This window comes from Salvelinus fontinalis, chromosome 15 (assembly GCF_029448725.1).
Source record: "Salvelinus fontinalis isolate EN_2023a chromosome 15, ASM2944872v1, whole genome shotgun sequence".
In the NCBI taxonomy this organism is placed as follows: domain Eukaryota; kingdom Metazoa; phylum Chordata; class Actinopteri; order Salmoniformes; family Salmonidae; genus Salvelinus; species Salvelinus fontinalis.
The window spans coordinates 6214944-6242840 of record NC_074679.1 but is presented as its reverse complement, the minus strand read 5'-3'; the positions used below and the strand labels follow the sequence as shown (position 1 = coordinate 6242840).

The 27897-nt window shown below is 41.7% G+C and overlaps 1 protein-coding gene across 1 annotated transcript in view; it reads left to right on the top strand.

Annotated features, from left to right (window-relative positions):
* LOC129811331 (MAM domain-containing glycosylphosphatidylinositol anchor protein 2-like) overlaps positions 1-27897 on the top strand; it is a 207163-nt gene that overhangs the window by 149516 nt on the left and 29750 nt on the right. Inside the window, exons 10-12 of the mRNA XM_055862549.1 lie at positions 6133-6281; positions 20515-20692; positions 27813-27833. Of these exons, the coding sequence (XP_055718524.1) occupies positions 6133-6281; positions 20515-20692; positions 27813-27833 (348 nt within the window). The remainder of the gene's footprint in view (positions 1-6132; positions 6282-20514; positions 20693-27812; positions 27834-27897) is intronic.

The following is a 27897-nucleotide window of genomic DNA, read 5'->3' as shown; positions in this document are numbered from 1 at the left end:
TCATGTCCCAGTTACCAAAGACCAAAGCCTTACTTAAGCCATGGTTCCCATCCCTCATATCAGCCTTACCTAATAGGCTCTGGATAAGAGTGTCTGCTAAATGACTAAAATGTAAAGATATCAGATATCGTCTGTTTTACCATACGTGAAGTTATTTTGTAACACCCACTGTATAACCATGTAGAGTTCAGAGTGTGTGTAGTACCTCTGTTTGGACAGGTACTGTGTGTGTGTGTGTGTGTGTGTGTGTGTGTGTGTGTGTGTGTGTGTGTGTGTGTGTGTGTGTGTGTGTGTGTGTGTGTGTGTGTGTGTGTGTGTGTGTGTGTGTGTGTGTGTGTGTGTGTGTGGACAGGTAAGATTAGACTGGAGTGTGTAAGCTACCCACCACCTGGTGACCTTTTCGTTTGTGTGTCTAAAGTAGGGGTCAGATGGGAGGGGGTCGTATGGGAGGGGTCAGATGGGAGAGGTCACTCCGGGTCCAGTCCCTGCTGAGTCTAATCTTGTAGCTTATAAAACTAGACAGTTTTATCTTAAATCTCTTCATTCATAGACTCAATAATGGACACTCTTACTGACAGTTGTGGCTGCTTTGCGTGATGTATTGTTGTCTCTACCTTCTTGCCCTCTGTGCTGTTGTCTGTGACCAATAATGTTTGTACCATGTTTTGTGCTGCTACCATGTTGTGCTGCTACCATGTTGTGTTGCTACCATGTTGTTGTCATGTTGTGTTGCTACCATGTTGTTGTCATGTTGTGTTGCTACCATGTTGTGTTGCTGCCATGTTGTTGTCATGTTGTGTTGCTACCATGTTGTGTTGCTACCATGTTGTTGTCATGTTGTGTTGTGTCGTGTCTTTGACTATGCCAGATTAATTGCTATGACATGCTATTCTATAAAATAATTTCTCCGTAATTAATATTACCTGATTGAACTAATCATGTAAATATGAATTAACTAGAGAGGGACACCACGAAAGAATATTTATAGAGCTGTTATCTTTCGAATAAACTCTTAAAGATTTAGTAATATTTTACTAAATAGCAGTCACATTAATCGTCATTATATTCAGTCTCATCTGAAAGTTCTAAGTCCTTGATTATCTGCAAGAATCATGGCTAACAAGTTGAATCAGCAATACAAAATTGGGTTTAATTATTTATTTACTAAATACCTAACTAATCACACAGAAACACACATACACAATTAAATCATAACTTGATCACAAATTACGTCATACAGAAAACGTCCCTAGCGGGCGGAGTAGATATGGCAGCTTGTTACACAAAGAAAAGGGGCTGAGTCTTAGTGAAAGAGCGGGAGACTCGGAACAGGGCAAAAGCTGTGCTCTCGTAAATATAGTATCTTATGCATTCTAAATTACCGCCCATTTGAAGAAGAAAATGCAATACATATTTACTCTGAGCTGCGCTTCGGTAGGTTGGTGGTAGATGGAAGGCCGTATCGCCAACCCGAGTCCTCTGTCCTTTGGAGAATGTCTCATTCACAATCAAAGTCCATGCTGATGTTGGCTTCATCTATAGTGATTATCTGAACCATTCTGACCCTGGATCGTTATCCTAGAGTACCCGGAACAGGAAGTTATTTTCTGGGAAAATGGCTTTTATAGTGGAGGGAGAGGGGTGTGTCTGAAAGGTTTATAACCCATTCCTCTTCACAGGGGCGGACCACTGTGAGCAGAGAAACTTATGAAAGCACAGATCTCTCATTTGGAAGCTAAAATTACATTTCATCTCTTCACAAATAATGTCATATTCAAACATTTGAATTAAACAACAATTCCATGTGAATCCGATACCTCTGACGTTTTGACTTTTCACAGTAGCGTTTATGTCATTCTATCATTGATGAGAATGTGTCAGAGGGCAAGCGAACTGACATAATATACCTTAAGTACCACCGCATATGTACAGTTGGTTGGATTACCAGAATATAGTTAATTTCCCCCAACTTCTGATGTTACCCAGAATCTCTATGTTAACCCATGGGTTTCCTTATGTCACATCAGTTATAGTTGGGAGAGAGAAAAAGGGGGAAAGAGGTATTTATGACTGTCGTAAACCTACCCCCAACCCAACGTCATGACAGTTGCTACCATGTTGTTGTCATGTTGTGTTGCTACCATGTTGTTGTCATGTTGTGTTGCTATCATGTTGTTGTCATGTTGTGTTGCTACCATGTTGTTGTCATGTTGTGTTGCTACCATGTTGTTGTCATGTTGTGTTGCTACCATGTTGTTGTCATGTTGTGTTGCTACCATGTTGTGTTGCTGCCATGTTGTTGTCATGTTGTGTTGCTACCATGTTGTTGTCATGTTGTGTTGCTACCATGTTGTTGTCATGTTGTGTTGCTACCATGTTGTTGTCATGTTGTGTTGCTACCATGTTGTGTTGCTACCATGTTGTTGTTTTCATGTTGTGTTGCTACCATGTTGTTGTCATGTTGTGTTGCTACCATGTTGTTGTCATGTTGTGTTGCTACCATGTTGTTGTCATGTTGTGTTGCTACCATGTTGTTGTCATGTTGTGTTGCTACCATGTTGTTGTAATGTTGTGTTGCTACCATGTTGTTGTTTTCATGTTGTGTTGCTACCATGTTGTTGTTGTCATGTTGTGTTACTACCATGTTGTTGTAATGTTGTGTTGCTACCATGTTGTTGTTTTCATGTTGTGTTGCTACCATGTTGTTGTCATGTTGTGTTGCTACCATGTTGTTGTAATGTTGTGTTGCTACCATGTTGTTGTTTTCATGTTGTGTTGCTACCATGTTGTTGTCATGTTGTGTTGCTACCATGTTGTTGTCATGTTGTGTTGCTACCATGTTGTTGTCATGTTGTGTTGCTACCATGTTGTTGTAATGTTGTGTTGCTACCATGTTGTTGTTTTCATGTTGTGTTGCTACCATGTTGTTGTCATGTTGTGTTGCTACCATGTTGTTGTAATGTTGTGTTGCTACCATGTTGTTGTTTTCATGTTGTGTTGCTACCATGTTGTTGTTTTCATGTTGTGTTGCTACCATGTTGTTGTTTTCATGTTGTGTTGCTACCATGTTGTTGTCATGTTGTGTTGCTACCATGTTGTTGTCATGTTGTGTTGCTACCATGTTGTTGTTTTCATGTTGTGTTGTCTCTCTTGCCGTGATCTCTGTTTTGTCCTATATTTTTATTTCATTTATTTGTATTTTTAATCCCTGCCCACGTCCTCGCAGGAGGCCTTTTGCCTTTTGGTAGGCCATCTTTGTAAATAAGAATTTGTTCTTATTTAACTGACTTGTTAAATAAATAAAGGTTAAATATGTATTTTTTTTAAATACAATAGAAAGAAAGAAATAGCCAATATGCTTTCAAGTGCTTCTCTCTGAAGTCATACTCCCGTTGATCTCAATGACTTTGTGGTCATCATCGTGTGACTGTTATAAAGGCATCCATAGACTATGTTGTGACTTCAGACAACGCATCCATGTATACAGTGAGTATTACATTCTTACTTATAGACTATATATTCCGTCTACAAACAACACATCCATGTTTTCATTGTAAATTATAGATGGGAGATGGATGATTTTAGGTAACTTTGTTTTCTTTCAATCACACAAAGTTTGGAATTATATTGACCTAGCTGGCATCAAGTGAAATCAAATATTTGTTTTTAGTAAAAGTTTTTTATTTTATTGTGTTGTATCATGACTCATTGTTTTTTTTATTTAACCAGGCAAGTCAGTTAAGAACACATTCTTATTTACAATGACGGCCTACCTGGGAACAGTGGGTTAACTGCCTTGTTCAGTGGCAGAAAGACAGACTTTTACCTTGTCAGCTCAGGGATTTGATCTAGCAACCTTTCGGTTACTGGCCCAACGCTCTAACCACTAGGCTACCTGCCGATATATGAGATATTAGATATTAATGTCACATTCATGTCAAGATATGAAACGGATTCATCTAACTCACATAGCTAGAATGATTCATCTAACTCGCATAGCTAGAATGATTCATCTAACTCGCATAGCTAGAATGATTCATCTAACTCACATAGCTAGAATGATTCATCTAATTCACATAGCTAGAATGATTCATCTAACTCAACGAGCTACAGTAGAATTATTCATCTAACTCACATAGCTAGAATGATTCATGTAACACACATAGCCAGAATGATTCATTTAACTCACATAGCTATAATGAGTCATTTAACTAACATAGCTAGAATGATTCATCTGACTCACATTGCTAGAATGATTCATCTAACTCACATAGCTGGAATGATTCATCTAACTCACATAGCTAGAATGATTCATCTAACTCACATAGCTAGAATGATTCATCTAACTCACATAGCTAGAATGATTCATCTAACTCACATAGCTGGAATGATTCATCTAACTCACATAGCTAGAATGATTCATCTAACTCACATAGCTAGAATGATTCATCTAACTCACATATCTAGAATGATTCATCTAACTCATATAGCTAGAATGATTCATCTAACTCACATTGCTAGAATGATTCATCTAACGCACATTGCTAGAATGATTCATCTAACTCACATAGCTAGAATGATTCATCTAACTCACATAGCTAGAATGATTCATCTAACTCACATAGCTAGAATGATTCATCTAACTCACATAGCTAGAATGATTCATCTTACTCACATAGCTAGAATGATTCATCTAACTCACATTGCTAGAATGATTCATCCATCTCACATAGCTAGAATGATTCATCTAACTCACATAGCTAGAATGATTCATCTAACTCACATAGCTAGAATGATTCATCTAACTCACATAGCTAGAATGATTCATCTAACTCGCATAGCTAGAATGATTCATCTAACTCACACAGCTAGAATGATTCATCTAACTCACACAGCTAGAATGATTCATCTAACTCACATAGCTAGAATGATTCATCTTACTCACATAGCTAGAATGATTCATCTAACTCACATAGCTAGAATGATTCATCTAACTCACATAGCTAGAATGATTCATCTTACTCACATAGCTAGAATGATTCATCTAACTCACATAGCTAGAATGATTCATCTAACTCGCATTGCTAGAATGATTCATTTAACTCACATAGCTAGAATGATTCATCTTACTCACATAGCTAGAATGATTCATCTAACTCACATAGCTAGAATGATTCATCTAACTCACATAGCTAGAATGATTCATCTTACTCACATAGCTAGAATGATTCATCTAACTCACATAGCTAGAATGATTCATCTAACTCGCATTGCTAGAATGATTCATTTAACTCACATAGCTAGAATGATTCATCTTACTCACATAGCTAGAATGATTCATCTAACTCACATAGCTAGAATGATTCATCTAACTCACATAGCTAGAATGATTCATCTAACTCGCATTGCTAGAATGATTCATTTAACTCACATAGCTAGAATGATTCATTTAACTCACATAGCTAGAATGATTCATCTAACTCACATTGCTAGAATGATTCATTTAACTTACATAGCTGGAATGTGAGACGCTGATATGTTGTTGTATCACGACTCACTGTAATATCAAATATATGTGGTAGATAGACCGCTCCTCAATGTCACATTAACGTCTGCTTTGGACTAATCCATTACCCTGTGTGTTAACAGGCACACTCTAAAGCTCCTGTGCACCTCTTCCCGCTTCTCTAGTAACAAGTTAGGATTTCAAGAACGAGACAGGTCTTTTTCGCTAAGCTGTTTTTCCATGGCTTGTCAGCTTTTTGCCCTCTTCTTCTCGACTGCGTAGTTTTGTGTCAGTGCGTTCTTTGAACCACTGGCTTTCTTTCTGCATGTTCTATTTGTGGGCAGCATTGGGAAAAGTAAAGCTTCAATGCTACAGCGACAGTGCTCTCCATATATATATATATATATCCACAAGAATACATGTTTAGCTGTAGAAGAGTACGGTGCACCGACAAATTGAGGCTGTTCTGAGGGCATATGGGGGTGGTGCAACTCAATATTAGGAAGGTGTCCTTTACCGTTTAGTATACTCGGTGTATACTGAGTAGGTCTGCAATAGGACAAATAGAAGCACCCACACACGCAGCCCATGCTAAAACCAGTCTGCTTTTATTTTCTTTGTTACAGGGAGGGCCTATGCCCCAGAGTTCTACTATGACACGTACAGTGCGTTGTGGCAGAACCGGCCCAGGGTCTACGGCTTCAAGCTACAGTGGACCCAGCAGAACCCGCTGTCTGTGGATCGCATCGTGGCCTACCGACTGGGGATCAAACAGGTGAGTGGGGACAGTTAGGCCTTCACCTTGACTTTTCATGCTCTAGGTTTTGTCAGTTTCACCTTTTAAGGTCTACTTTTGTCTCAAAGGCGAGAGCAATTATCTGTAGCACACAGTACTTCCTCATTCGGTTGTCACCCATGAGAGTGAATCAGGTTTTGTCATTCTAGCCAAGTAGTGACTTTGACAGTATTCGTTGCAGAAAATGCCCTTATTTTGCAGTATTTAAATTTTTTTGCAGAAAGAGATGAACACCAAGAAGATACTGTAGTCATTGCAGAAATATGATCCTGAGACCTAACATATTCCATCCTGCTAAAGCCTGTGCATGATGTACTTGTGAAGACATTAGAATTTGTCCTTTCTGACTGTGTGTGGCATTCTGCTGTTGGGGGTCACTCCCCCTTCATAGACGACCAGAGGAAACTAGCAGAAAGCATTTCATTCCTTTAAAGCAACCCCCACCCTCCTTGTCTGTGGTGTTCCGGTTAGGGATGGCATTCCGGTTGCCGTCTTCTCCGTTCACCATTCCTTCTCCCTCACCTTCAGCACTGTCAGCGCACAGCTGGAATGACAGAGTCCTCAGCCACTTCTAATGGCATCACACGGCGTGATTTATTCCCCGTCAGGTTTGTCATTGCCTGGTCGCCACCCACCGGCGCTCAAAGTCAACACTAAGTCAAATAAAAACATGAAACTAATTTGTTCCATTCTATTTTTATATTTGTTTATTTTTCCTGATTTATTTGGAAACAAACTTCCCAGTCTTGCATGCTGTTAGTCATCACTGCAGGGTACTGAGGACATTTAGACTTTTATTTTATTTATTTATTTAGGTTCTGTATACACGTCAGGTGTTCTGCCCAGTGGTTCCACATATTGGGGTCGACATTCTCTCACACGACACGCTCAGCGATATTTTCAGCATAGTGAAGCACATTTTCACTGGCTGCACAGATTCTTTCAGACTCGCAGGACTGTTTTTAAAACACTCGAGCCGGGTGTCTTTTCACCTGGGGGGGGGGATGCATCTATCTGTATCAGCTCCGTTCTGAATGAGACACTTGTGTTTATTCGCCACTTGGCATTGTGACAAAGCAGCTATTGTTTCTCAGTTCCTTCTTCTTGCTAGGTCTGCATAGGGAAAGAGACTTGACAGTCGTCGCTATAAAAGAATCAGCAACATAGCAGACACCTGGCTAAGAGCAGGAGGTGAAGGAGGGGAGGAGGATGGGAGGGGGGAAGAAAGAACAGGAAAGGAGTGAGGGCAAGAAACTAATTAACAACTTCACCCAGAGGGGAAGAGCTGCCCAAATAAGATAAGGTGTTCAGTGAGGAACCAGTGATGGAATTCGCTGGAACAGAGGTTAGCTGTGTGGGCCGTGATTACATGTGCGTGAGACGCGTCTGAATACCACACAGCCAGCATCTGTCAGTGGGGGAGGAGAGGTGGCTGCTGGGTAAAAAGAGGACGAGCCGTGATGGACTCTTTCAGACTCATCACATTGCAGGTGCCCGGTTGTCACTGTCTCTGTCAGCCCCTTTCATGTTTAATGGATAACGCTCTCTGACCGGCTGTGTTTTGCGACGGTAGCACATTATCTAGAGCTTTTATTGTGCTTGTCTTTGCCAGGTTCAGTACAGTGGTTTCCTGGATGAGTCCCATCCATCATGGAGGCATGGCTGGTCACTGCTCTCTCCTCTCTGCCTGGATTTGGTACCTGCTGTTCCCCTCACTCCTCCTCTCCTCCTTTCTGCCTGGCTGGTCACTCCTCCCCTTTGCTCTCTCTCTCTTTTTCTCTCTCTCGCTCTACTCTTTCTCGCTCCTCTCTCTCTCTCTCTCTCTTTCTCTTTCTTGCTCCTCTCTCTCCGATCCCTCATTATCTCTCTCTCTCTACTATTGCTTGCTCTCTCTCCGATTCCTCTCTACCTCTCTCGCTCTCTGCTATAGCTCTCTCTCTCTTTTCTGTTCAGTGGCTCACGCATGACATTTCCAGGACACCAGCCTGCATGGGGTTTAACTTAACCCTCCTCAGGGCAGACTGGACTGGCTGCAGAGTTAAGTTCACTCTCCTAGTGGGTGGTGGGTGTTGTGTGTGTTTGTGTGTGTGTGTGTGTGTGTGTGTGTGTGTGTGTGTGTGTGTGTGTGTGTGTGTGTGTGTGTGTGTGTGTGTGTGTGTGTGTGTGTGTGTGTGTGTGTGTGTGTGTGTGTGTGTGTGTGTGTGTGTGTGTGTGTGTGTGTGTGTGTGTGTGTGTGTGTAAATCCAATCATTTGCCAAAATGACAGATAACAAGTCCTATTGTTTGAGCAGAATCAGTCTGCTATTATTCTGTCTGTATTGTGTGTCGTTTACTAGCGTTGTTTTGATGAATAATGAAACTCTCCTTTCACTTTTTAATCACTTCCACCATTCCAACATCATGGCTTTGGCATCACGGACACAAGACGCGATGATGAGACGCTGCCATTATTATACTCAGTGGTCCAAGGACATGCGGATTCATTCTTCTAGTTATTAGCTGAACGATAACAGAGTCACTTCAGCTGGGGGGGGATTTGGTGTTGGCAGAGACTGGGATAAGTAAGCCTATGTATCGCTATCTTCCGTTCTCATCGTTGATAACAGAAGCTGATCAGATACCAGATGGGTCAAGCCGTTTGGGGATTATCCCAGGCTACTTAGAAGTGTTGCAATTATATGGCCCCGGTGTTACAGCAAATAGGAAGTAGCATCCCGTTCAGTCATTCTGAGGAAGAAAGGGAGGGAGAGACGGTGAGGAGGAGGGAGGTAGGGGCATAACATCCTCCGTCACGCTCTCTCTCCATGCTCCCTCTCTTTTAGTTAGGGGGCCCAGAGGTGTAGCCTCGTTCCGCCCCTCACTCCTGCTGATGATAGGATGAGAGCCCCCTCGGTGTCCTGATGTTGGCTGTTTCCGATCGGGCGACCAAGCAGGACGCCCTTATCTAATCGTGCACCCCGTATACGCCTCCGATTCCCGTGCCCCCATACTGTTTATCCGCTTAATTTCATCAATGGTGACTTCTCTTCCATCTCTCTCTCTCCCTACCTATCTCTCTCTCTCCTCCTCGCTCTCTCTCTCCCTATTTCTCTCTCTTTCCAACTCTCTCTCCCTCTCTCTCTCTCTCCCTTTTTCTCTATCTACCTATTTCTCTCTGTTTCCAACTGTCTCTCTCTCTCTCCCTATTTCTCTCCATCCCAACACCCCATTCTCAGAATCTCACCTAGGCTGATATTTGACACATGACTGCTAACAGCGTATTAAACTCTTGACAGCTCAGCGGACTTCGCCTCGACTTCACACATCGTGACGTCTTGCTAAGTATAATAGTCGAGGCGGTCGTTCTCTCGTTAAGTACCTGCAATTCATATAGCATGTTAACAAGGCCATGTGTGACAACTAATTCACACTCCCCTTTACAACATTCACTCCCCCGTTAGAGTTGGAAGTACTCGTACAATATCCGTGTCACAAACCGCTTTTCTTGTCCTTGCCGTACCTAATAGGGTTACATAGCCTATTACAATATGTTCACATACGTATTTACATTGTAGAATAATAGTGAAGACATCAAACTATGGAATAAAACATATCGAATCATGTAGTAACCCAAAAAGTTTTAAACAAATCAAAATATATTTCATATTGAAGATTCTTCAAAGTAGCCACCCTTTGCCTTTGACAGCTTTGCAAGCTCTTGGCATTCTCTCAACCAGCTTCACCTGGAATGCTTTTCCAACAATCTTAAAGGAGTTCCCACATATGTTGAGCACTTGTTGGCTGCTTTTCCTTAAGTACCTTACTGTGATTGTTTTCAATTAAAATGGTCAAGAATAGCTTATTAGCAAAAAATATATACTTAAGCAAGAATTTTGCTAAGACTGTCTAGTAGTGGTCTGAGTGAGGGGCCTAATGGGAGGGATATGTAACCTGAAAACTAGCTGTTATTGGCAGAGAGAAAACTCCTGGTGATGTTGCCAGGCGGTCCAAAACCCCAAAACAAGTTGAAATTTCAGGCGGTCTTTTCTAACAGCTCTTACACTAAAAGGGTATTATCATAATTTTCAACATTTCACACCTCATGGTGTGGAAATATATAAAACACAGGAAAATCACAACCCTACTGCCGACAACTCTACTGCTGACAACTCTACTCCCGACAAAACCCTACTGCCGACAAAACTCTACTGCCGACAAACCCTACTGCTGACAACTCTACTCCCGACAAATTCTACTGCCGACAAAACCCTACTGCCGACAAAACCCTACTCCTGACAAAACCCTACTGCCGACAACTCTACTGATGGGACAACTCTACTGCCGACAACTCTACTGCCGACAACTCTACTGCCGACAACCCTACTGCCGACAACCCTACTGCCGACAACCCTACTGCCGACAACTCTACTGCCGACAACCCTACTGCCGACAACCCTGCTGCCGACAACCCTACTGCCGACAACCCTACTGCCGACAACTCTACTGCAGACAACCCTACTGCCGACAACTCTACTACCGACAACCCTACTGCCGACAACCCTGCTGCCGACAACCCTGCTGCCGACAACCCTGCTGCCGACAACCCTACTGCCGACAACTCTACTACCGACAACTCTACTGCCGACAACCCTACTGCCGACAACCCTACTGCCGACAACCCTACTGCCGGCAACCCTACTGCCGACAATCCTACTGCGACAACCCTACTGCCGACAACCCTACTGCCGACAACCCTACTGCCGGCAACCCTACTGCCGACAATCCTACTGCCGACAACCCTACTGCCGACAACCCTACTGCCGACAACCCTACTGCCGACAACCCTACTGCCGACAACTCTACTGCCGACAACCCTACTGCCGACAACCCTACTGCCGACAACTCTACTACTACAAGCTTTCGACATAAAATAAAGGAGGACTGTGTTTATACGTCCTGACACAGCATAGAGGAGAAATGCAACAGCCAAGTCGCCCGGTGTTTCCCCGCCTTGGCCTCGAGTGCTCACACCTTAGTCGTCAGCCTCGCCGTTATCAGCCTTCTTCATCATCACAGACTGACTGTCCGTTCGCCGTCATGTCAGTATTCCTGTGAAGGAGGAAACCATAGCGTATTGGTCAAACAGATTAGAACTAACTCAAGGCTAATTGGTGCTGTTTGAATTATTTAGTGATGTGTTCGCCGCGTCCGAGAGAGAGGCCTTGGATTGAATTCTCCCCAGATTATTATTTACTCAGAGTAAATAATTTCCCCCTGGTCTCCGGTGGATTTGAGGACGAGCTGCTGTATCCTGATGAATCGCAGAGGAGGAAAGTAATTCACAAGAGGATGAGGAAATTCCATGAGAAGGAATCTCTCTCTTTCTCTCTCTCTATCTCCCTCTCCCTTTCTGTCTGTTTTTCTCTTCTCTCTTTCTCTCATCTCTCTTCTCTCTTTCCCTTTTCTCTCTCTCTCTTTCTCGCTCTCTCTTTTTCTCTCATTCTCTCACTCTCTTCCCTCTCTTTCTTCCTCTGTCTCTTTCTCTCTTCTATACTCTCCCTCTCTCCTTCTTTCTACAACAGGATTTGGCATGATGATGGCATGAATGAGAAGTGAGGCTCGTTGCCATGGCAACACAATTTTACCTCCAACAGGCAACATACATTGCTTAGCAGAATACAAAAAGGGGCAGAGCAGAATGTGAGGGAATAGTTTAGTTTATTAATTTGACTATTTTAAAACAAGCACACATAAAAATAGAAAAATACATACATGTACAATAAAGGGGGATACCTAGTCAGTTGTCCAAATGAATGTATTCAACTGAAATGTGTCTTCCGCACTTAAAGCAACCCCTCTGAAATTCTACCTTAATTGACATCCACGGCACCCGGGGAATACTGTCTGGCTCAGGAGCAGATTTTTACCTTGTCGGCCCTGGGATTCGATCTAGCAACCTTTTGGTTACTGGCCCAATTCTCTAACCACTAGGCTACCTAATCTCAGTATCAATCAAAAGTTTGGACACACATTATTTATTCAAGTGTTTTTCTTTATTTTTACAATTTTCTACATTGTAGGATAATAGTGAAGGCATCAGAACTTTGAAATAACAAATAACAAAATGTTAAACAAATCAAAATAGATTTTATATGTTAGATTCTTCAAAGTAGCCACCCTTTGCCTTGATGACAGCTCTGCACACTCTTGGCATTCTCTCAAACAGCTTCACCTGGTATGCTTTTCCAACAGTCTTGAAAGAGTTCCCACATATGCTGAGCGCTTTTTGGCTGCTTTTCATTCACTCTGCGATCCAACTCATCCCAAACCATCTCAATTGGGTTGAGGTCAGTTTATTGTGGAGGCCAGGTCATCTGATGCAGCACTCCATCACTCTCCTTCTTGGTCAAATAGCCCTAACAGAGCCTGGAGGTGTGTTGGGTCATTTTTCTGTTGAAAATCAAATGATAGTCCCACCAAGCACAAACCAGATGGGATGGCGTATCGCAGCAGAATGCTGTGGTAGTCATGCTGGTTAAGTGTGCCTTGAATTCTAAATAAATCCCTGACAGTGTCACCAGCAAAGCACCCCCACACAATCACACCTCCTCCTCCATGCTTCACAGCAGCAAAGCACCATCACACCTCCTCCTCCATGCTTCACAGTGGAAACCACACGTGGAGATCATCCGTTCACCTACTCTGCGTCTCACAAAGAAAATCTGGACTCATCAGACCAAAGGACAGATTTCCACCAGTCTAATGTCCATTGCTCATGTTTCTTGGCCCAAGCAAGTCTCTTCTTCTTATTGGCGTCCTTAGTGGTTTCTTTGCAGCATTTCGACCATGAAGGCCTGATTCACGCAGTCTCCTCTGAACATTTGATGTTGAGATGTGTCATGATAGCCAGTTTCATCATAGCGCTTGATGGTTTTTGAGACTGCACTTGAAGAAACTTTCAAAGTTCTTGACATTTTCTGGATTGACTGACCTTAATGTTTTAAAGTAATGATGGACTGTCGTTTCTCTTTGCTTATTTGAGCTGTTCTTGCCATAATACGGACTTGGTATTTTCCCAAATAGGGCTATCTTCTGTATAGCACACCTACCTTGACACAAAACAACTGACCTGCAAAGGGTGGCTACTTTGAAGAATCTAAAATCTAAAATATAATTTGAATTGTTTAAGACTTTTTGGGGTTACTACATGATTCCATATGTGTTATTTCATAGTTTTAATGTCTTCACTATTATTCTACAATGTAGAAAATAGTACAAATAAAGAAAAACCCTTGAATGAGTACAGTAGGTGTGTCCAAACTTTTGACTGGTACTGTACTTCCACCTGTTTGGTGGATGACATGGCATTTTGTCTGACTGTGTATATAACCATACATGACATGATCAGTATGATCTATTCTCTCTCAGCATCTCTAAGCAGTAAATGGTAAAAGGTGTGTGCATTTTTATTGAGGACATAGCATTGAGTCCGATTATGATCATAATATGACCATCATAACATAACGGTGTGAATGAACATGACATGGAAAATGAATGGCTGTTACCTTCTCTACCTCTGCCCACATTGCAGGTAAATCTTCAAAACAAGCCAAATAACACATCTGCGCTTTTACAATTTAATTCGCCCAATTTTATGGCTGTGTCTGAGTCTCTGCCATACACACTGGAGAGGATGAACAAAACAGGCATATGTATTCCCCCGCCGCTGATGTTTGAATATAAAGGTCAGCGTTGTAGGAAATTAAATGTCAGGCTAGTGGAGGCAGGAGGAGGCTGGTGGGATAGGAGGAGACTGGAGGAGGCTGGATGAGGCTAGAGGAGGTTGGAAGAGATAGGAGGAGGCTGTTGGAAGAGGCAGGAGGAGACAGGAGGATGCTGATGGAAGTAGAGGTAGACAGGACGATGCTGTTGGAAGTAGGGGTAGACAGGAGGAAGCTGGAGGAGGCAGGAGGAGACAGAAGGCAGCTATTGGAGGCAGGAAGAGACTGGAGGAGTGAGGAGGAGGTATCGGAAGGAGGATGCCGAGGGTCGTGCTCATGCTGGAGGATGTGTTAAAAGTCAAGTGCTGTCTCAGATTAGGTGGACGGTCCCTTGTGCTTCTGGGGGGTGTTTGAACGGCAGACTGAGCTGATAACTTCCTAACATCTCAGCGACGTGGGACCAAAACTGGTGCGGAAGAGCAGTGTAGTGCTCTTTTAGAAGCTAGGGGTGTTAGTAAAGGACATGCTAATGCCATTTACACTGCACATGAGTTTTGTCTCTTGAGTGACACAGGCCTATGCCTACAGTATATGTATGCATACTTGGTAACCCTTTACTTGCCTGCAGGTATAATGCATTGGGATGCAGTTATAATGTTGTTATAAGACTTGTGACAAGCATGTACTGTATGACCCCTTATAATGTCTGGTTATCCTCTCATAATGATCATACATCCCTTTCTCTATCCTTTATAACATTCCAGCCTTGGTTTCATGCTGAAACCATAGAAACAGTCTTAGAACACATACTGTAGTATTGTACATCTCTACGGCTCAAACTCCGTGTGGATAGAAGAGCAGGCAAAAAGAAAAAGATGTCCCTTTAAGAAAAATATGTCCTGGTAAGAAAAAGATGTCCCTTGAAGAAAAAGATTTCCTCGTAAGAAAAAGATGTCCCTTTAAGAAAAAGATGTCTTCGTAAGATCTGCAGACGTGGAATTAGGAAGCTAGCCGAGGCAATAGATGTAGATGTCATTAGCTGGGTAGCAGGGCGTGCAGGAGAGAAAGTGGGCCTCACAGGTTCCTCCGCTCACTTCCCACCAGCTCCACTCTCCATTGGTTGAATTCTGGGTTTGACCAGTCATCTTCTATTTGTCGGCTGCCAGGCCCACTGTGACTCACTCAGCTGTCACACGAGACAACGTGGGCCTTGGCACCCTGGGAAAAGGGCGAGCGTGCCAATTGTCGTAGCCAAGATCAACAGTGATTAGCCGCACAACATTGCTCGGGGGTTGGCCACATAACCAAGTGTTGTTGCATCTCTGGCATGGAAAGACAATTAATTGAGATGGTGTTATGAGTTATTGCTGGTGATGCATTGAAAAAATTGTCACTCTTGTAATTTTGAGTGACGGGATATGAATACAGATGTTCAATAAAGAATGAAAACTGAAATGATTTTATTGTTGAGCCGTTCACGGTTTGTTTGACCAAATGTCCAGTTCATAGAACTCAGATGTACCATAATGATGTGAACAGCAGGACGGTTGATTATTTTTGGGATACAATATAGTTGTGTTTGATGTTCATTTATAGTGTTTGTCCTCAACTGTCTCTAATACAATACACCTGGCAAGCAAGGCAATAGTACAGTCCATTGCTTTATACTTGAAAACATTGGGCCTCACTAAAATCTAGATATTGTATTGTACTCATATTCAGCCTATTGTTATATTTTGAGGCTAATCCCTTTTGACTTCTGCACCGGTGTTTATTTTTCTGAAGTACCTGAAGACCGAGGGAGTTATGTGGTGGTGCGTTTAATTTGACATGCTTAGCTGGTTCTAGAGGAACCGTGTGACTAAGAAACCAACAAGGGAACTAAGAGAGCTTTTTACATTAAAACATACACGCTTTAAATGATTCCTTTAATATTTACATTAAAACATACACATTTTAAATGATTCCTTTAATATTTACATTGAAACATACACGCTTTAAATGATTCCTTTAATATTTACATTGAAACATACACGCTTTAAATGATTCCTTTAATATTTACATTAAAACATACACGCTTTAAATGATTCCTTTAATATTTACATTAAAACATACACGCTTTAAATGATTCCTTTAATATTTACATTGAAACATACACGCTTTAAATGATTCCTTTAATATTTACATTAAAACATACACGCTTTAAATGATTCCTTTAATATTTACATTGAAACATACACGCTTTAAATGATTCCTTTAATATTTACATTGAAACATACACGCTTTAAATGATTCCTTTAATATTTACATTGAAACATACACGCTTTAAATGATTCCTTTAATATTTACATTGAAACATACATGCTTTAAATGATTCCTTTAATATTTACATTGAAACATACACGCTTTAAATGATTCCTTTAATATTTACATTAAAACATACACGCTTTAAATGATTCCTTTAATATTTACATTGAAACATACACGCTTTAAATGATTCCTTTAATATTTACATTGAAACATACACGCTTTAAATGATTCCTTTAATATTTACATTAAAACATACACGCTTTAAATGATTCCTTTAATATTTACATTGAAACATACACGCTTTAAATGATTCCTTTAATATTTACATTGAAACATACACGCTTTAAATGATTCCTTTAATATTTACATTAAAACATACACACTTTAAATGATTCCTTTAATATTTACATTGAAACATACACACTTTAAATGATTCCTTTAATATTTACATTGAAACATACATGCTTTAAATGATTCCTTTAATATTTACATTGAAACATACACGCTTTAAATGATTCCTTTAATATTTACATTGAAACATACACACTTTAAATGATTCCTTTAATATTTACATTGAAACATACATGCTTTAAATGATTCCTTTAATATTTACATTGAAACATACACACTTTAAATGATTCCTTTAATATTTACATTGAAACATACACACTTTAAATGATTCCTTTAATATTTGATTCGAAGATGCATGTCTCTGTCTGCAACTTGTTTGCTATGCATGTGAGAAGTTCATTGGGAGATTCAAAGAGCTAGAGCATCTTATCTCATCTCAATGCTTTCAGCACGGTGGCACCACAGCTCCAACAAGGTGTGTCTGCTCTTCCGCATGTATGACAACTTCATAACGGTCACCTATTCATGAACAGATTGCCTATCTTCTAGTCTATTGTCATTGCAGCTTGTGTGTGTGTGTGTGTGTGTGTGTGTGTGTGTGTGTGTGTGTGTGTGTGTGTGTGTGTGTGTGTGTGTGTGTGTGTGTGTGTGTGTGTGTGTGTGTGTGTGTGTGTGTGTGTGTGTGTGTGTGTGTGTGTGTGTGTGTGTGTGTGTGTGTGTCCATACACACGTCAGTGCTTGCGGTATTCAAATGCATTTGTTAATGTCTTTGTTTATGTCTGCCCAAAATACTATTCATTATGCTGAGAAGGTGTCATTTGTGATTGATCGAAAACAGTAGGTCACAATGAAAGAGACAATTCATTATGAAGTTTCACAATGGATTTCTTGGCAGGCTGTTTTATTTGTAAGAAAGACTGAAATGAAAAGCCGTAGTGATAGACAGTACTGTACAACAGAGTGCACAGGTATGACAGAATCTACTCCCACAGCATTGGTCTGGTCTAGCGACTGCCAGCTCTGCGCTGCCCGTGATGCCTTGCAGGTGGGGATTTGATCCCCAGTCCTGTATTTTCTGTCTGCACTCCCCTACCTCTGTCCCACCCTCTAATTTAACCTGTCTGTTACTATAACAACAAAATATGAAAGACAAGAAAAATTGCCATAAATTGAAGTGGACTCTTGTCCGGTGTTAAATTCCTTCCAGCCCAATGAAGTAAATCTATCTGTTAAAAACCACAGTTTACAACTGCTCAAAGAAACGGCACGATGCCACTTACGACTGTCAGTCAGGCTGATGGAACTCGTAAAGTCTTCCATAAAGATGTGTTCCCGCGACAACAGAGGCAGCTGTTCTGGAGGACGTTGGTGCTTAGTGTAAAATGTATAACCCCCTCACCATGCGGTGATTCACTACATTGTAAATCAGAAATGGATGGGGTGTTCACTACTCTGAGACATTGTAAACCTGGGCTGGATGGGGTGTTTAAAGGAGGGAAAGAGGCCTTGTGAGGACTCCCAGGCTGCCTCCTGGTTCTCCACCCTTCTCCCTAAATGTGCACATCCAGTCATGAATTAAAAAATATTAGATTGGTCTAAATATTGGGGGGATTTTCCACCATTTTGTCAATCCATGACTGGAAGTGAGCAAGTGCATACTTAGGGAGAATAGTGGATAACCATGACGTAGCCCCAGTCTCTCTAGGGGTTGCCTTCACCTGTCATTACTCCAGAATCACACAAACTAGTATCCAGCTAAGTGAGGGCGAGCTAGCATACAGCTAAGTGAGGGCAAACTAGCATACAGCTAAGTGAGGGCAAACTAGCATACAGCTAAGTGAGGGCAAAATAGCATCCAGTTAATTGAGGGCAAACTAGCATTCAGCTAAGTGAGGGCAAACAAACATCCAGCTAAGTGAGGGTAAACTAGCATACAGCTGAGTGAGGGCCAACTAGCATACAGCTAAGTGAGGGCGAACTAGCATACAGCTAAGTGAGGGCGAATTAGCATCCAGCTAAGTGAGGGCAAACTAGCATCCAGCTAAGTGAGGGCCAACTAGCATCCAGCTAATTGAGGGCAAACTAGCATCCAGCTAAGTGAGGGTCAACTAGCATACAGCTAAGTGAGGGCCAACTAGTATATAGCTAAGTGAGGGCAAACTAGCATACAGCTAAGTGAGGGCAAGCTTGGGTGAATCTCAATTGTATTTCCTTGATCGAGGCAAAGAGGACACGAGGAATCAAGGAAATTTAATTGAGATGTACCCCTTGTCTCAACTTTTTGGAGAATGCTGTTCAATCCAGGCTGACTGTGTCCGGTCTGGAGCATGAAGTCACGAGCTCTGCTGGTCAGCTACTGCATAGCAACCTAGCGGTGCCAAAAGCCCTGGTCTGCCCTAAATTACGATCACCTGAATGGGCAAAAAATATATACTGAACAAAAATATAAACGTAACATGTGAAGTGTTGGTTCCATGTTTCATGTGCTGAAATAAAATATTTCTCTCAAGTTTGTTTACATCCCTGTTAGTGAGCATTTCTCCTTTCCCAAGATAATCCCTCCAACTGCGGTGAAGAATTAATTTTTATTTTACCCTTATTTTACCAGGTAAGTTGTTGAAAGAAGAAGCTGATTACGCAGCATGATTATTACACAGGTGCACCTTGTGCTGGGGACAATATAAGGCCACTCTGAAATGGTGCCGTTTTGCCACAAAACACAATGCCACAGATGTCTCAAGTTGCCAGAGAATTTAATGTTAATTTCTCTACCATCAGCTGCCTCAAATGTCGTTTTAAGAATTTGCCAGTATGTCTAACTGGCCACACAACTGGTGGGGGGTGCTGATGAGTATAAAGCCCTTTTTATGGGGGAGCGATGCTACGCTACTAGCCTCATTTCATTAATGTCTTTTTTTATTTAACTAGGCAAGTCAGCGAAGAACAAATTCTTATTTACAATGACAGCTTAGGAACAGTGGGTTAACTGTCTTGTTCAGGGGCAGAATGACACATGTTTACCTTGTCAGCTCAGGGATTCAATCCACCAACCTTTCGGTTACTGGCCCAACACTCTAACCACTAGGCTACCTGCTGCCCCTATATCCATCCCAAGACAACTCCGACCTCACGTATCAAACAAGCCATTCATTTTTTTTTATACCAAACTGACGCTCATTGACCTCCATAAAAAATCTCCTTGCATGGTGAGCAAAACAACAACAACAAAAAACCCTGCTGGAGGGAAACAGATTTTCCACCGAGTTGGGCCTCTCTCTTCCTCTTCCTCTCTGGTGCCTTTCAGCCCCATTCAGCAATATGTCTCACTTCAAATTCAAATACTTCAAGCACCAGCGGGAGTTTTTCATAGGAATACGTGGATGACTTTAGTAGATATCACTCTCTACTGGTTGTAATGTCTATGGTTAAATCAGATCTAACTTTATGGTGGCCGACTAAACTCAACTCCACGATATACGATGGAGTTGAGCGGCGACTAGTGTGGGCCGACTGGGAGCTCTGGCGTTTTTATAAAAACCTACTGTTTTCAGCACCAAAAGAATAGCACACAATTACACAGGACATTGTTTAGTCGGCTGACTTTATGGTAGATGGGACGAAGATCATATAACCAAGTGGAGGCTGTAGTGATGGTTGCCATTCCTTGCAAAATATGGAATCCATTCAAATGTATCCTATTAGTTTCCTTTCATCTTGCGTTCAGAATGTGGACCAGTAGGAATTTATTATAATGTGTCGAGTTTGGCCTATGTGCACTTGTAAAAAAAAAAAAAAAGCATTGGAATTGATTATAATGATTTTCCAATAAAATATTCCTATGTGTTGTCTAGACGGGCCAGTCGAGGTGGTGGGAGCAAGAGATCCCCATGGAGGGAGCGATCGCCAAGGGCGAGCTGATCACCCACAACCTGACGGAGCTCATCAAGCCAGAGGCCTACCTGGTCCGCCTCACCCCCATCACACGCTTCGGGGAAGGAGACTCCACGGACAGAACCATCAGATACAGTGGTGAGCAGAAATCATTCTCTGTCTAGTTGTGCGGCCTGGACAGTGTATGATCACAATGCTCTATTGGGAGTTTATTGTACTGTACAAGATCTACTTGGCCTTCAGCACTGTATGTTCTTCAGTGGGGACGAGCATGGCCTTGTATGCTCACAGTTCTACATTGTGTTCATGTATATTGTTGCATATTGTATTGTATTTTGTTGTATAGTGTACAGAATGACCCTCAGCATTGTACAGTAGAGAAGGAATGTTCTTCAATAAGGATGTACAGTTGAAGTCGGAAGTTTACATACACCTTAGCCAAATACATTTAAACTCCGTTTTTCACAATTCCTGACATTTAATCCTAGTAAAAATTCCCTGTCTTAGGTCAGTTAGGATCACCACTTTATTTTAAGAATGTGAAATGTCAGAATAATAGGAGAGAGAATGATTTATTTCAGCTTTTATTACTTTCATCACATTCCCAGTGGGTCAGAAGTTTACATACACTCAATTAGTATTTGGTAGCATTGCTTTTAAATTGTTTAACTTGGGTCAAACGTTTCGGGTAGCCTTCCACAAGCTTCCCACAATAAGTTGGGTGAATTCTGGCCCATTCCTCCCGACAGAGCTGGTGTAACTGAGTCAGGTTTGTAGGCCTCCTTGCTCGCACACGTTTTTTCAGTTCTTCCCACATATTTTCTATAGGATTGAGGTCAGGGCTTTGTGATGGCCACTCCAATACCTTGACTTTGTTGTCCTTAAGCCGTTTTGCCACAACTTTGGAAGTATGCTTGGTGTCATTGTCCATTTGGAAGACCCATTTGCAACCAAGCTTTAACTTCCTGCTTGATGTCTTGAGATGTTGCCTAAATATATCCACATACTTTTCCTGCCTCATGATGCCATCTATTTTGTGAAGTTCAACAGTCCCTCCTGCAGCAAAGCACCCCCACAACATGATGCTGCCACCCCCGTGCTTCAAGGTTGGGATGGTGTTCTTCAGCTTGCAAGCGTCCCCCTTTTCACTCCAAACATAACGATGGTAATTATGGCCAAACAGTTCTATTTTTGTTTCATCAGACCAGAGGACATTTCTCCAAAAAGTACGATCTTTGTCCCCATGTGCAGTTGCAAACCGTAGTCTGGCTTTTTTATGGCAGTTTTGGAGCAGTGACTTCTACCTTGCTGAGCGGCCCTTCAGGTTATGTCAATATAGGACTCGTTTTACTGTGGATAAAAATACTTTTGTACCTGTTTCCTCCAGCATCTTCACAAGGTCCTTTCGCTGTTGTTCTGGGATTGATTTGCACTTTTCGCACCAAAGTACATTAGTCTCTAGGAGACAGAACGCGTCTCCTTCCTGAGCGGTATGATGGCTGCGTGGTCCCATGGTGTTTATACTTACGTACTAAATACCTTCAGGCATTTGGAAATTGCTCCCAAGGATGAACCAGACTTGTGGAGGTTTTAAAAAAAAATTATGCAGTCTTTGTTGATTTGTTTTGATTTTCCCATGATGTCAAGCAAAGAGACACTGAATTTGAAGGTAGGCCTTGAAATACATCCACAGGTACACCTCCAATTGACTCAAATGATGTCGATTAGCCTATCAGAAGCTTCTAAAGCCATGACATAATTTTCTGGAATTTTCCAAGCTGTTTAAAGGCACAGTCAACTTAGTGTATGTAAACTTCTGATCCACTGGAATTGTGATACAGTGAATTATACGTGAAATAATCGTCTGTCGTTTGTTCTTATTTTCAACGCCCATGATTTCGGAATGAGATGTTCTACGTCAACATACTTTTGATCATGTAGTGTATCACAGTAAGGGCCTCCCAGATGTTGACATTTATATGGTAATAGGGACCCCTACTGGTTAGGAAAATACTGAATCATTAGATAGGTCACTGTCAGTACATTTGACAGAGCATTCTTATTTACAAGGAGGAAGTAAAGCAAAAAGAGATATGAATTTGTACCAGTGATGATTACACATTCAGAGATCCAGGCATAATTACATGAAAACATTCAGCTCCTCAACTTTGTCCTCAAAAAGTGCCATTGTCACCGAGGGGGAGGTGGCAGACAGTATCAAGAGCCATCCAGGAAGGATTTCGGCTAAGAATACAAACGGAAAGGATTTTGAATGAAATGCAATTTGTATGTATTTGGAAGGGTGAACTTTAATTTCCTGTCTGTTACTACTGGTGTTTCTGTAGACAAGCTTTCACACCAGAGAACAAGCATTGTCTCATGTCTACTTTATTTCTTTATCCTTCACTATCATTTACTTTTTTTTGTATCAATCCATCCTTTTTTTGGGTACTTACTTATAAAGGGAGTGAAAAGAGGCACTGAAAATGTCCTCCGCCAACACCTGTTCCACAAATCAACTCGTTTCAACAGGCTGCAGAATTAGAATTACAGCCTGAGCTTTGCTTCAGCTTCAACACAGTTGGAAGCCCTTGTAGTGCAGCACTGCAACACAAGACACGATACTGTCCAGGTTTTGAGTCCTCTCTCTTCCAAACTTGAATAGCCTGGGTCTATTCTAGTTCCAGCCTTTGAAATACACGTCTGCTACAAACCGTCAGCTGTCAGCCCTAGCCTGTGAAGTCTGCACGGACGCAGCCAGCCAACCAGCCATAGAAATACAACAGAACACACTCTGGTGGTGAGCTGCTCTGACTAGCAAACAAACACAACAGTTCACTGACCTTCTGCACTAATTAGATGCTTCCAGCCTATATTCTCTAATCATTTTTTTCTCTGCAACCCAGGTAAGATGAGGAAATAGCAGCACTAGAGTGCTTTCCACCTATTATCTTGTTTTTAGGAGTATTCTATATATTCCATGTCAGAGGTCTGAAACTCCCTGCCCTCGTGCCACATAAGGCCTAGAACAATTTTTTTGTGGCCCACAGGCCTGGAATTTGAGATAGCTTATGCTATTTTACTGTGTTCCAGGAATGTTTATACTGTGTATATGTAATGACATGTATGAGACCCTTATACTCGTCATAACATTATTTAGGCTTTATTAAACTCTCTAATTACAATTTATACAATCACTGAGGACATTGTGGTAAAATACAGTTAAAGTCGGAAGTTTACATACGCTTAGGTTGGAGTCATTAAAACTCGTTTTTCAACCACTCCACACTTAACAAACTATAGTTTTGGCAAGTCGGTTAGGACATCTAATTTGTACATGACACAAGTCATTTTTCAAACAATTGTTTACAGACAGATTATTTCACTTATAATTCACTGTATCACAATTCCAGTGGGTCAGAAGTTTACATACACTAAGTTGACTGTGCCTTTAAACAGCTTGGAAAATTCCAGAAAATGATGTCATTGCTCTTAAAGTTTCTGATAGGCTAATTGACATAATTTGAGTCAATTGAAGGTGTACCTGTGGATGTATTTCAAGGCCTACCTTCAAACTCAGTGCCTCTTTGCTTGACATCACGGGGAAATCAAAAGAAAACAGCCAAGACCTCAGATTTTTTTTGTTGTTGACCTCCACAAGTCTGGCTCATCCTTGGGAGAAATTTCCAAACGCCTGAAGGTACCACGTTCATCTGTACAAACAATAGTATGCAAGTATAAACACCATGGGACCATGTAGCCGTCATACTGCTCAGGAAGGAGACGCATTCTGTCTCCTAGAGATGAACGTACTTTGGTGCGAAAAGTGCAAATCAATCAAAGAACAACAGCAAATGACCTTATGAAGATGCTGGAGGAAACCGGTACAACGATATCTATATCCACAGTAAAACGAGTCCTATATCGACATAACCTGAAAGGCCACTCAGCAAGGAAGAAGACACTGCTCCAAAACCGCCATAAAAAAGCCAGGCTATGGTTTGCAACTGCACATGGGGACAAAGATCGTACTTTTTGGAGAAATGTCTTCTGGTCTGATGAAACAAAAATAGAACTGTTTGGCCATAATGACCATCGTTATGTTTGGAGGACAAAGGGGGAGGCTTGCAAGCCGAAGCACACCATCCCATCCGTGAAGCACGGGGTGGCTGCATCATGGTGCACTTCACAAAATAGATGGCATCATGAGGCAGGAAAATTATGTGGATATATTGAAGCAACATCTCAAGACATCAGTCAGGAAGTTAAAGCTTGGTCGCAAATGGGTCTTCCAAATGGACAACGACCCCAAGCATACTTCCAAAGTTGTGGCAAAATATGGCTTAAGGACAACAAAGTCAAGGTATTGGAGTGGCCATCACAAAGCCCTGACCTCAATCCCGTAGAACATGTGTGGGCAGAACTGAAAAAGCATGTGTGAGGAAGGAGGCCTACAAACCTGACTCAGTTACACCAGTTCTGTCGGGAGGAATGGGCCAAAATTCACCCAACTTACTGTGGGAAGCTTGTGGAAGGCTACCTGAAACGTTAGACCCAAGTTAAACAATTTAAAGGCAATGCTACCAAATACTAATTGAGTGTATGTAATCTTCTGACCCACTGGGAATGTGATGAAATAAATAAATCATTCTCTCTACTATTATTTTGACATTTCACATTCTTAAAATAAAGTGGTGATTCTAACTGACCTAAAAGACATTTTTACTAGGATTAAATGTCAGGAATTGTGAAAAACTGAGTTTAAATGTATTTGGCTAAGGTGTATGTAAACTTCTGACTTCAACTGTATATGGTAAAAGATAACACTTGTTCTCAAATGTTAATTACTCAGTCGTCTCATATTATACAATAAAAGAGATGCTCTACACTCAATCACACACACACACACACACACACACACACACACACACACACACACACACACACACACACACACACACACACACACACACACACACACACACACACACACACACACTGTCAACCCCACACACTCACAACATACACACCCAGACTGCAAGTGGATAGATATGAGAGAAAACATTTTTACACATTCACGTAAAATGACACTCAAATATTTACATATGTATTTTAATCCCCCAGTGATACAACATTGTATATAAATAATTTATCGGACAACTAACAGATGATTCCTCCAAATCTATCTCCCTCTGCATGAGTTGTGTCAAGATTGCCAAAGTTACCTCCAAGTTAATAATAACATATTTTTTTGTGTGTGTTTCTGTTCATTTAAACCAGAATCATGATAGTGTATAATCACTCCTGTTTGACATCTGAGTGCCTTGAAAAAAATGTTTGGTTACGCTTAATACCTGTGTATATCTACATACCCCGGGAATACGGTATGCCGCCCAAGCCTTTTAAATACTAGCAGTGCGCTTGCTGATTCTAACAAGCAGTGGCACGGCGTACAACTGTCCTCTGGATAACAGCTGTGGCTGAGGACATGCCAGCCACTTCAGTTTGATACACTGGATCGGGTTTCGTGTTGGTGTTAAGAGTTAGTTACAGTATATGTTTTTTCTATGAGCAACTTTGGTCTCAAGAATCGTGTTCTCTTCTCCATAAATATTGTACAGCAGCTGTTTGAGAAAGAAAACAAGGATATTACTGAAGTGACGCCTACAGGAGAAAAGGAGAATGTACCAAAACATGTTTGTGTAAATACCTTTTCTGATATAGGCTTATGAAAATGTGTGTCCGTGCAACTAAGTCCTCCAGATATGCATGCTACCGTACACAACGAGCAAAAGAGACATGCGGCAATTAGAATGTGTATCTAACGATGTTGACTAAATGTTGTGCCTCCCTGCCTACGGCTTCCCTGCCTACGGCTTCCCTGCCTACGGCTTCCCTGACTACGGCTTCCCTGACTACGGCTTCCCTGACTACGGCTTCCCTGCCTACGGCTTCCCTGCCTACTGCTTCCCTGCTTCCCTGCCTACTGCTTCCCTGCCTACTGCTTCCCTGCCTGCTGCTTCCCTGCCTACTGCTTCCCTGCCTACTGCTTCCCTGCCTGCGCAGTGCTTGTGGTCTATCTAGGTACTGAGTGCACAGAGACCCTATCAATTAGAGTCAGTACTAATGCAGAGCATGTTTCCAAGCTAGCAGCATCTGCTCCTCTCCACCAAGGCGACCTCCTCCTCCTCACTGAAGTTGGGAACAGCTGGGTGGTTTAGTAGTGGGGAAATGGAATCTCCCGATGCATAATTGCGGCTCAGAATAGGGAAAACTATAGAGAAAAAGGCCCATAATGAACATCTGATGCGATTTGCCACGAACCACCAACCCACTCCTTCGTATTATACAGTTTCCCAAATTACAATAATTTGATGCAGTCGAAGGCATTTTCAGATTTTAATCCTCAATTGAATCATCAATGAATCAATTGGTGGTTCTCTATACAATTGCTAAATGGGATAATTTCTCTGCATTTCCATTTTTTTGACAGATCTCTCTTCAACAATAGTAGCTTTTTCTCTTGAACATCTGTTGTTGTTGTGTTTACTGATGTTTAAAAAATAATAATAATTCTGTTCATATCTGACCATTTATCGGTAGCCAATGGGACGGATGCCTCTGGCTGCACCTTTGTTGGGCCGGGCTGATCTGATCTGGGACACACGGTTTACTCTAGTTCAGACATCTCACCGTGAAGTTTACAGCCTGAATACATCTCCCAAACTCCTACTTTGCTTGAAGAATAATGTCTCTACAGGTTAGGCTCTGGAAGTTTATTGGTTGAAATTGGGATACATTTCAGGTCAGCTATCTCCACTGCAAATTGTTTGGAAACCTCTACCCAGCATGCAGTTCTGCCCTCATTGGGATTAGGAAAGGACTCAGCCACAGTTCCTGGCGAGCACAGATAGGGAAGGTGGTGAATTAAATGAAGGAAGATGCAGGTCTGTATAGTTTACCTGAGTCTTGTGCTTCCTCTCTTCCATTAGCCCTCTGCAGCCCATAAGCCCTCTCTCTCTCCGGAGTAACCTAACCCTAACCCTCTCTCCCTCCGGATGATAAGAGGGGTTGATGGCATGGCCTCACTACTCCCTCGTACTCCGCCTCAAATTAGACTGCAGGGACAAACAAAGTAGTTCTTCCTTTTTAGATTTCCCCACGGCTCTTTTATACAGAGTAGGGATGAAATCTTAGCCTTTCCTTTCAGAAGTTTGAACTCCTAAATGATTCAAGTGTCTTTTGTTTTCTCTTTCAGCTCCAGTCAACCCTCACTTGAGTAAGTATCAGTCCTATGAATGGACTCCCTAACCCATGGCAGTTTGATATTTAATAAGACAAGC